The sequence below is a fragment of the Protopterus annectens genome, chromosome 2.part1 (genome assembly GCF_019279795.1).
Source record: "Protopterus annectens isolate FY-2018-M chromosome 2.part1, PAN1.0, whole genome shotgun sequence".
NCBI lineage: Eukaryota > Metazoa > Chordata > Ceratodontiformes > Protopteridae > Protopterus > Protopterus annectens.
In genome coordinates this window covers 654245504-654257326 of record NC_056729.1, presented here as the reverse complement: position 1 = coordinate 654257326, position 11823 = coordinate 654245504, and the positions used below count along the sequence as shown (strand labels likewise).

General features: G+C 43.7%; 1 protein-coding gene across 1 annotated transcript in view; it reads left to right on the top strand.

Moving 5' to 3' along the window:
- ADCY3 (adenylate cyclase 3) overlaps window positions 1-11823 on the top strand; it is a 2166879-nt gene that overhangs the window by 993781 nt on the left and 1161275 nt on the right. Inside the window, exon 4 of the mRNA XM_044062394.1 lies at window positions 474-585. Within this exon, the coding sequence (XP_043918329.1) occupies window positions 474-585 (112 nt within the window). The remainder of the gene's footprint in view (window positions 1-473; window positions 586-11823) is intronic.

Here is an 11823-nt window from a genome sequence, read left to right as displayed (position 1 = left end):
ATAAAATGAAATAGTTTTAGTTTTTTTTTTCACTGAAAGAGTGCAAGACTCATGAAACAGTCTTTTTGAAGAGGCTGTGAGGGCCATAGTTAGTGAAGGAAGTTGTATAGATGTAAGGCACTTCTATGTGAAGATGGGAAGAATGAAGACTGTTAATTTAGTAATATCTGAAGCTTATTCAGTGGGTATTGGGTAGCATATTAGATAAGTTTGGCATTCTTTGTCTCCGCCCAGTATCTCTAGTTGCATGAAGATACTTGTTAATTTTTATGTGTAACATCTGAAATTCATGTGTATCGGTCTACATATGGCATAATACTGAATACACTGCGAGTGGGAAAGGCTTACATAAGTCGCTTATGAAGATAATGTCTGCACTAGTTATAACTGCATATTATCCATATTTTCTTTATATCTAGTCCATCAGATTCATTGAAAGGAGTTGAATAACTGCTGTTTTATTTCCTTTTCAGTATCCTGTTTGCAGACATTGTTGGCTTCACACAGCTGTCGTCATCCTGCAGTGCCCAGGAGCTGGTCAAACTTCTCAATGAACTGTTTGCTAGATTTGATAAACTGGCAGCAGTAAGTACTTTTATTTGTTCATTTGTTCAGTTACACAATTGATGAGTACATTTGAACAGAAAGAGGTTATGTTCAGAGGTTCTTTTAGACAGTAAAAGTGGTAAGCTTATTCCAGCAACATTAGCAACAGCTCCAGAGCATTGTTGTCAGCAAGAAGTCATTCATTATATCATACTGATACGTGGTTCAAAGAAATAACATTTTCAGAAGAAAGAGGAAAATAAATGTTGTATGGATTGGATTGAAACATTTTGTTTAGAAAATTGAGGTTTCTTCTTGGAACTTTCCTGAATAACTGCTTTTTCGTCTTCCACATGTAACCACACATTTTGCAGCCAAGTACTTATTCAGCTTCAGGTTTAGGGAGTCATTGTGTTTTCATAGTTGTCTCAACAAGCCACCTCTAGGCATGCAGGAAAATATCACACTTCAGGAAGCAAACATACAAAGTTGTGTTAGTTAGCAGCTGATGGTACTGTAGTCCGCACAGTATTTCCAGGCTACACACGTTTTTCTGCTTTGTTGCTCTGAACTGTTGTCATTTCTGGTGTTGAGAGGCACGTATTTAATTGTTTTACTTAATGCAGAAACATTGTATCCTCTTATTCATTTCTTTTAATGATGCATTGAAACGGTAGGAACTTTTCACTAGAGCTCTGTGTTTACCTAGGGTATTTTATTCTGTTATTCTAACTGTAACTGGAAGCACTTTCTGGAGTGCCTAATCATTCAGATCTAGAGGCACAGCTTGTAAGGGTAAGAGACAGAAGAAAGGCCAGAAAAAGCATCTGTCATAAACTTATGTCAAATAGTGCTGGATGCATATCTGTATGAAGAGTGTGTGCTTGTGTTAGTATTTTTAAATATTTGGTTTGTAGCTGGCATTTAGCAACTGTGAAATAGATAGAAGAAAGGATTCATCATAGAAGGCTACTAGAGCTGGAATAGTGGAACTCCATATTTAATGTCATAGAGGTCCAATTGCAAGACATGTAAGGCCTTGGGCCACAGGCATTAAGATTGCATGGCATTTGAAATGTTCTGAATACATGTACTAATTCTTAGATCACAGAATGGCGGGGAAGGATTATACTTCCTATGACCCGGGACTGTGCAGTCTTCCACATTACTTTTTGACAAAAAAAGATGTTCACTTATAATCCCCAGGCTGAAATAGTTCCTCCCTTGCTCCCAGCATACTTCTTAATAATTCCTTCTCTCTGAACATAGTCCATTATTTCTTAGATGAAGAACAAATATAATTTTACATCAAGCTATGTTATCTAGTCATGTCTATTCCAAAGTGTGTACGCTGTTTGTTTAATGTCATCTCTGTGAAGTGCTACTTCCCTGTCCAAATATTTGCACTTTCAGAATTTTTTACTTAGTTAATATATTGGTGCTCATCATATTCATCCCTGCTGCAGTAGCCTTAACTATGTATGTGAGTTATATTTTAACAATGATATAACAGCCAACCAGCTTCCAAAGCTCCAGGGCACCTTCCATGTACCCAAACTGTCAGGCATATCGAGCTGAACTGACTAAAGTACACATCTGGAGCCAAGGCCTTCAGAGCTTTACTGCTGCCGAAGAGTACGATCCTCTGAGGCTTTTGAGGATTGACAGTCAGCTTGGTGCTGATGTTCTTCGTGTTTCACTATTGCAGTCATCACACACGGGTTATCTGCCTGCAGTTAGCCCTCAGTCAGCCCGAATGCCAGAGTCTTGGGATTTCTGCGCAGATGCTGTCGCCTCTTCCATGATGTCAGGTGGTCAGAGGTATAAAACATGCCGATGCTATTACATCAGCTTTTCTTGCCACGTGGGAGCCCGAAGCAGAAGCAGTTCACAACTGCCGGTCGGCCACTTCCTGAAATTTTCGTTGTTCGAGTTTCAAACCTGAAGTCTTCTAAAGCTAAGTACTCCGCTGGGGATCCTTTTTTCTTGCTCCAACCGATGTCAGAAAAAGTTAACAATTGTCTTGCCTGTGGAAAGCAAATACCTCACAGAGATTTTCATTCTTACTGCGTCACCTGTTTAGGCCCAGACCTCGACGTGCCTCGCTGTCGGTTTTGTGCTTTGTTAAACTCCCGAACTATTCATCATCAGGCTTTGTCGCTAAATTCTTTTACTCTCATTCTCCGTATTCCAAAATGGCTTCGATATGCCATCCAGCTACCATTCTTCCGAAAAAACGTAAGGATAAAGACAGAGACCGACCGCATAGTCCGGTACTCAGTGACATGCCTTCGCAGCCCCTGATACCTGTTTCTACAGATTCGCAGGCCACTGCTGAGACCCAGTTGGAGTCCGGTATGCCATGAGATACTTCTTCGACTATGGAACCTATGGATGTCTCTACCTTGGATGGGTTTGGAGCCACCATGTAGGCACTGGCTTCTGAGCGTGTATTCCGATCTTCCGATGTTCATATTAAACCGCCAACTTCATTTTTTACTAAAACTACCGAGTTTCTCAGGCCCAGAATTCGCACTATGCCTAGAAAACTGGCAACCAAAGTGCATGCTCAAGTTCCCATGCCAAAGAATCAAATGCTTAGAATGGCTGAATTCCATTCCCTCTCCTCCCCTCCAGAGGATGTTTTATTTTGGTGAAACCTTGCATACTTTAACAGAGCATTTCCGCTGGGAATGCCAGGGCTACCCTCAGTCCAAAAAGAGACTCAGAGAATTTTTAGACTTGCCTCAGCACAGGCCTCTAGCAATACCCCCTGTGCTAGATATTGTAGATGATGTCTTCATGGAATCCAGTCTTACTCCTGATACTTTACCACCAGCCCCTAGAAAGCCTGACAGGTACTACAGAGTACATGCCTCTCACAAATTTCTCTTTAAGAATCCTACTGCGGATCCAGAGACCATTTCTCAGGGACCTAAAGGCATTAAGGCTACTACAGCTAAAATCCCTACCCCTTCGGTCAGGGATTCTAGAGCTATAGACATATGGGGTAAGAAGGTATATACCTCTGCAACTCTTGCCATCAGGGCTTTGAATTGCCAGTTTCACATCTTGAAGTACCAGCAGCATATTATGGGACTAACTAAACAAAAATGTTGTTGCTTCCAGATTGTACAGAAAACAAAGAAAACAAAGATTTACAAGAGTTAATGCATTCTGCAAACCAGGTTGGTAAACATACTTTTCAGTGTGGCTTTGATGCCTTAGAAGCATCATGCAGGGCTGCTGTCACTGGCTCTGTACTGTGAAGGCATGCTTGGCTGAAGGAACAAATCTTGCCAGACCATGTCAAAGCAAAATTACTAGATGCTCCATTAAACCAGGAACATTTGTTTGGCACAAAAGCAGAAGAAGTTCTTAAAAAGATGGAAGAAAAAGTTAAATCTATGCAAACTGTTAAAGATTTCTTACAGGTGCAGCCACCTCGATTCAGTAGGTATTGGCCTTCTAAAAAACGGTCCTTTCCAGTCACTCCCAGGCCTTCTCAGTCCAAACCCAGGGGCAACAGACCACCAAGACTACAGTCTCAGGGTATGCAGAGATCTAAACAATGGAGTGCTCCCACCTCAAAAACAGGGAGTGGTAAGCCACCCCTTTATGGTAAAAGTTCACAGTGACTTGTCTCTCCTTCCCAGCCATGCCCAAGTACTTGCACCCCAAGGAGGAAAACTCACCGTGCATGCAAAAAACTGGATGTCCATTACCCAAGACCGATGGGTCCTAAACATTGTATCCCAGGAATACAGATTCTACTTCCACTCACTGCCAACCCAAAGCGGGATGCCAGACCTTCCTCCAAACCAGTGGGCAGAGGCTCAAAAGCAAGTACTTTCTCTTCTCTTCTCAGTATCAGGACCATTCAACCTGTTCCAACAGAGCAAAGGGAATAGGGTTTCTACTCCAGACTGCTCTTGGTGCCCAGAAAAGATAGCTCTTGGTGCCCTATCCTGGATCTGTCAATTCTCAACACCTTCCTGGTGGTCCAAAAATTCAAAATACTTACACTGCAACAGCTTCTTCCTATGCTAGCCAAGGATGCCTGGCTAGTCACTCTAGACTTAAAAGAAGCATATCTGCACATCCCCATAAAGGAATCTTGCAGGAAATGTCTACGTTTCAGGGCAGGCTGTATGCAGTATCAGTTTTCTGCACTTCTTTGGCTTATCTACTGCGCCCAGGGTGTTCACAAAGTGCCTGGCTCCAGCCATTGCATACTGCAGGCAGAGAAATATTCAAATTTACCCATACTTGGACTATTGCCTGATTCAGGCGGACAGTCAAAAATTGCTACTTCAGCACCTGGCATTTGTAAAGAGACTCCTAACTTCTCTGGGGTACACCATCAACGAAAAGAAATCACAACTGATGCCCAGCCAAAAGATTGTATTCCTGGAAGCAAGCTTGAACACAACTTCCCAGATGGCATTCCTCACTCCAGAAAAGCAGGCTTATTTATTTATTTTATTTTATTTTACATTTGTTTACTGGGATAATCCGACTGGATATATGTCCATTTTCAGCGGAGGCCTGGGTAGAAAAGCTCCAGTTAGACATATTACAAAGATAACATTTAAAAAATATAAAAAAGTATAAAAACATTTACAGCAAAGAATGAAAAACAAAGTGAGTATGTACAGTGGGGATACACAATTCACATGGTCAGACACAATTCAAGGCAGGAGACATTAGATAGCATACAGAGCTTGGTGAAATAGTTACCTGTTTGATATTTAGAGATTGTCCTTTCAGTATTTAACTTAATCAGGATTTGTACACGGGCAGAGCCAGTTCATTTTGAGATACTGTTTGAGGTTAGTTTTGAATAGACCTATGGAAGATTGTAGGGTTATATGGTTTGGCAACGAATTCCAGGTTTTGCCAACAAAGTTGGCAAACAGGGATTCACCAGCAGCATTGTTAGCTTTGTGGGTTTGGAGGAATAGCTTGTTGGCTGATCACAGGGATCTGAAGTTGCTATAGGGCTTAATGATATTTATGAGTGAGGGGGTATCCTTAGGGTGGTACAAAATTTTGTGTGCTATTTTGAGTTGATTGAATTGAATTAGACTGGGCAGTTCTAGCCACTCTAGTTGTTTCAGGTTCTGGCAGTGGTGGGATGTTCATCGTGTTACCCTGCTGCAGTCATCACACTTGGGGTTATCTGCCGTCAGGCGGTCCCGCAGTCGGCCCGAATTCCAAAGTCTTGGTCCGGCGTCGGTCGCTGTTGCTTCTTCCCTGATGTCAGTGCGCCAGGGGTATATAAGAGGCATCCAACGCCATTTTCTTCAGTCTTTCTTGCCGCGCGGTGCCTGAAGCAGAAGCAGTTCGCAAGTGCCGGTCGGCCGACACCTGAGATTTTCAAATCGCGTTTCAGTCCGAAGCCTTCAAAGCTAAGTACCCCGTTGGGGAACCTTTTCTTGCCTCAGTCCGATGTCAGAAAAAGTTAACAATTGCATTTCTTGTGGGAAGCAAATACCTCATAAGGACTTTCATTCTTTTTGTATACCTTGCCTAGGCCCAGACCACAATGTCACTGGTTGTCGGTTTTGTGCTAGGTTCAGTAAGCGAACTATAAAGCGACGCTTTGATTTCGCACGACACTGCTTCGGTAGAAAATTTAATTACACTATGCCGTCGGAGCAACCGACTACCGGCGTGCATAAAAAACGCAAAGATAAAGACAGGCAGCCTAGATCCAAGCCAGACTCCGAGGCCTCGGCTGGGCCGGTCGCCGGTCCTCCGGTTTTCAGTGAGGCGCCTACGCAGCCCCTGGCTACCGCAGAATCGGAACCCCAGACCGCTTCGGATTCTCTAGCAGAGAGTTCTAAGCTGACACAGCCATTTTCTTTAGGCCCTACCGACGACATTGCAGAAGGAGAAACCGGTGCTGTAGAAACACCTTCGGTTTCAGAATGTGTCTTCAGACCGACTACTCTCACCATAAAATCTTATGCTAAGCTTAAGACTCCTCTAAAACCAAAAAAGACTGCACTTCAGTCTCCAGTTCAAGGCCCCATGCCTAAGAAACAGAAAGGAAATTCACTCCGGGGATCACGTCAGTCGCCCTGCTAGACAGGGGTCCAGGGAAGTAAATAGTGTGGGGAGAAATAGCCAGGGAATTGTTATGGCTAGGCTTGTATAGGCCCTAGGGCTGATAGCCTAGTACCAACCTATGAACCTATGAACCTTAAAATGGCTGAAGATATGATTTCTTTAATCAGGGGTTCCCAACCCCCCCCCCCTGACAAAAGGCCTAGACAAGAGGAGGATTATGCCTCCTCTGATCAAGTGTCTATTTCCTCAGGCTCCTCTGAGGAACAGGATTACTCCTTTCCCCCTTATAAAGATTCCATTCCCTCAGCCTCTCCCCCAGAAGACTATTCCTTTGGGGAAACCTTACATACCATGAGGGAACATTTCCACTGGGAAGGTCAGGACTACTCCGACTCAAAGAAAAGGCTCCGAGAGTTTTACTCCCCCAGCATATACCACTTGCTATCCCTCCAGTTTTAGACATTGTGGATTATATTTATTTAGAATCTAGTCTAAATCCAGATTCTCTGCCTCCTGCTCCTGCCAAACCAGATAGATACTATAGAGTGCCTGACTCACACAAATTCCTTTTCAAAAGCCCTGTTGCTGATCCAGAGACTATCTCCCAGGGTCCCAAAGGGGCTAAGGCTTCTATGGCCAAAAATTCTGTACCTTCTGAAAGGGACTCCAGAGCACTAGATAGGTGGGGGAAGAAGGTTTACACCTCAGCTACTCTGGCTATGAGAGCACTAAATTGTCAATTTCACATGCTTAAATACCAGCAATTCCTAATGTCTCAAATAAAACAAAAGATGAGTACGCACCCTCAACAGTCTGAATTCAAGGAAATGCATACTTTACAATGTGGATTTGATTCCTTGGAAGCTTCCTGTAGAGCAGCTGTTACTGGGTCTGTTATACGTAGGCATGCTTGGTTAAAGGAACAAACTCTGCCTGATCATGTTAAAGCAAAGTTACTAGATGCACCCTTACAGCAGGATGTCTTATTTGGAGTTAAAGCAGAAGAGGTTTTAAAGAAAATGGAGGATAAGGCAAAATTTATGCAGACGGTCAAAGATTTCTTACAGGTGCAGCCCCCACGCTTCAGCAGAAATTGGCCAACAAAAAATTGGTCCTTTCCAGCTTCTGACAGACCACAGAGGGGTAAATACAGGCGCCCAAGGGGCAGAGGACAAGCACAAATCCCTTACAAACCTTGCCAATGGGGCACTGCAACACAGAAGGGAGGAGAAGACAGGTCCCAAACTACTAGAAGGCAAACACATTGACTTAAACCTCAAACTGCCAAGCAAAACTCTCTTGGCAGCTCCCTTGGGAGGAAAATTAGCACTTTTTGCAGACAACTGGTGCATCGTCACAAAGGACAAATGGGTCCTAGACATTATCTCACAAGGATACAGATTCCATTTCCACACCTTGCCAAGGATAAAAGGCATGCCAAACCTGCCACAAAATCAATGGGCAGAGGCACAAAAACAAATTACAGCTCTCATGGACATGAGAGCCATACAACTGGTACCTACACAGGAGCAAGGCCAAGGATTTTACTCAAGGCTCTTTCTAGTCCCCAGAAAGGCCAATGCTTGGAGACCCATTCTGGACCTTTCAATTCTAAACACCTTCTTGCAAGTACCCAAATTCAAGATGCTAACACTACAGCAGCTTCTTCCCATGTTGGGCAAGAAAGCTTGGCTTGTAATGTTGGACCTCAAGGAGGCATACCTGCATCTCCCTATCAGACAAAATTGCAGAAGATACCTCCGCTTCATTGCAGGTTCAACCCACTACCAATTCTCTGCACTGCCCTTTGGCTTATCTACTGCACCCAGGGTCTTCACAAAATGCCTGGCACCAGTAATTGCATACTGCAGACAAAGAGGAATTCAAATATATCCATACCTGGACAATTGCCTCATCCAAGCAGAAAGCAAGGACACTCTCTTACATCATCTGGCTTTTGTAAAACACCTTCTAAGTTTCCTAGGGTACACAGTAAACGAAAATAAATTAAAGCTACCATAAATGTAGATGTTCGAGTGTATACCCTGCTGCAGTCCAGGTTACCCTCCCTCCATCCCCTCTGAACTAGCTGAACTTATCTCTGCCACTCTATCCTATGCTACCTCTGTGGTGTATTTGCTTGTGCCTAGGGGTATTGTTTTATTTTTATATAGCTTTATGTATTTATATATATATATATATATATATATATATATATATATATATATATTTTTTTTTTTGCCTACCTATTGGGGGCACCTGACATCTGGGGCAAGAAAAACTGAAGAAAATGGCGTTGGATGCCTCTTATATACCCCTGGCGCACTGACGTCAGGGAAGAAGCGACAGCAACTGATGCCAGACCAAGACTTTGGAATTCGGGCCGACTGCGGGACCGCCTGACGGCAGATAACCCCAAGTGTGATGACTGCAGCAGGGTATACACTCGAACATCTACATTTATCATAGGTACAAAACTGTACTTTCTGTAAGTGGAGCCAGTGGAGAATCTGGCAATATGGTTGTAGCTATGGGAGAGCTTACCTAATTCTGATTTATTGACGTTTGAGAGTACCGGCGAGGCAAAAAGTAGAGTAGAGTGTAGGTGTGACCGGGTGATTGCAGTCCTAGCCAGTGGGGTTAAAATGTTTTGTTTTTATATAGTGACCCAAGCTTCTTATTGATGGTCTCTATGGTTTTGTTGACCTGCAGGTCAAACTTAAGATTATTATCTATGATAACCCCTAGAAGTTTAGTGTGTTGATCTGGGGAGATAGTGGTACCATTGTTTGATGTGACAGAGAAAGAAAGTGTGGCAGATTTGCTGGTGGAGGTAAAGAGTAGAAGTTTAGTTTTATTGGGGTTCAGCAGTAGGTGTTGGTTGGCAAGCCAGTTCTCAATAGTGTTGAACGTATTTTGGGTTAGGGCTTGCAGTTCGGATGGGGAGGTAGCTGAGCAGATCAGAGTGGAATCATCTGCATATTGAATGCAGGTAGCTTTAGGGAGAACAGTATGAAGGTTGTTGATAAAAAATAGAGAAGAGTAATGGACCCAGTATGGAGCCTTGAGGGACTCCAAGTGTGAAAGGTAGCTGGCTGGAGAGTTCGCCCTGCCATAATACTGCCTGTTGTCTACCAGTCAGGTAGGACAGGAACCACTGGATTGCGTGCTTATTGAGGAAAACAGATTTGAGGGAAATAATGAGAAGTTCATGATTGATCATGTCAAAGGCTTTTGATAGGTCAAGAAAGAGTGTGGAGGATAGCTTATTGTTATTCCTATTTTGGTTTATGGTGTTAGTAAAGGAAAGGAGGGCTGAGGTCGTGCTGTGGTTTGGCCTGAAGCCAATGCTGGGAGTTAGTAAGTTATTCTGTGTAAAGTATTGCATTAGTTGTCTGTGTACACATTTCTCCATTATTTTGGCTGGGGGGGGGGGATGGCAATGGGTCTATAGTTGGATATGTCTGTAGAACTTCCACCTTTGTGGATTGGGATGATGTGGGATATTTTCCAGAGGGAGGGGATAGCGCTTTTGGATAAGGTTCTGTTAACTAGGATAGATATGGAATATGCAATGGCATCTGCAGCTATTTGTAGGTATTCTGTAGGGAGGAGGTCAGCAGTGAGGGTGGTAAGTTTTAGTTTTTTATAAGTGTTTTGATAAAACTAGTGGATACCGTTTGGAAGCTAAATTGGGGGTGATTGGTGGGTTGGTAAGGGAAGTGGTTTAGTTTTGCGGGGGCTAATTGATTTGCTAGGGATTGTATTGTTTCAGTGAAAAAGTTATTATAAGCAGCTGCTATGGTCTCAAGAGAGCTATGGGTGTGGTTAGCTGGGGTTGGGTTGGTAGAATGACCTGGATGCAGAAGTTTACCCTTACTTAAGGTTACTTATTTGACAAACTACTTCAAACTAATGGTCCCCAAAACCCAGCTGTCTGCAAGAAAAGTACTGCAAGCCCTAGGATTCATGGCCTCATGCATTGTACTAATTCCATATGCAAGACTGCATATGAGGAAACTTCAATGGTGCTTAAAAAGTCTGGTGTCAACATTCTCAGGACATGGAAACAGTGATTCCTATCATTCCTTGCCTGAGGGCAGAGTTTCTTTGGTGGGCAGAGGCATGCAACCACAACAAGGGACTTCCTTTCACTCACCCCCTCGCTGCCCAAACCCTGACAACAGATGCATCAGACTGTGCATGGGGAGCTCACATGGAGGGCAAATGTATTCAGGACAAATGGAGCCCAGGACAAATTCCCCTGCATATCAATCAAAAAGAAATGTTAGCTGTACAGAATGCTCTGACAGCCTTCAAATACCTTATCCTTCCAGGATAACAACGAATAAAGACAGACAACACCACAGTTATGTGATACATAAACAAGCAGGGGGGAACCCATTCCTACCCACTCTGCAGATTAGCCAATGCCCTGTGGAACACAGCCTTGAGCAACCAAGTGCACCTGCAAGCTCAATTCCTGCCAGGCAAACAAAATTCACTGGCAGATGACTTAAGCAGAAATCTACTGGACCCACACGAGTGGAAACTGGAACCCAACCCATTCAAACTTCTAATCCACAGGTGGGGGACACCAGAGGTGGACCTCTTTACCTCCCCCCAAAACCATCAATTCAGAAAATTTTGCACCAGAAACCCTCACAGCAAAGTGTGGAAAGTGGCTGCCCCATCCTTTACATGAGAAAACCTCTCAATTTATGCCTTTCCCCCTCTTCCCCTCCTCTCTCAAGTACTACTCAAGATCAAACAGGACAGACCAAGGGCAAACCAAGGACAATCCTTATTGCCCCAGACTGGCCACGCCAGCACTGGTACCCACTCCTACACTGTCTTGCAGCAGTGCCACCCTGGCACCTACATCAGACCCCCTCCCTGCTGTCCCAGCAGGAGGGACAGATTTTGCATCCACAACTGCAAACCCTGAACCTTGCAGCCTGGCTTATCCCCTGAGTATACCACCAGCAACCCTCAGCAAACAGGTGCTGGACGTCATCCTTGAGGCCAGAAGGCCTAGTACTAGGAAATCCTATTCAGAAAAGTGGAAAAGATATTGTTCTTGGAGCCAGTCTCAAGGAAAGGATACAGCCATGCCCACCTTACCTCAAATCCTAGATTACTTAGCAGAGTTGCTCCACAGAGGCCTATCCTTCTCATCAATTAAGATTCATGCCTCTGCTA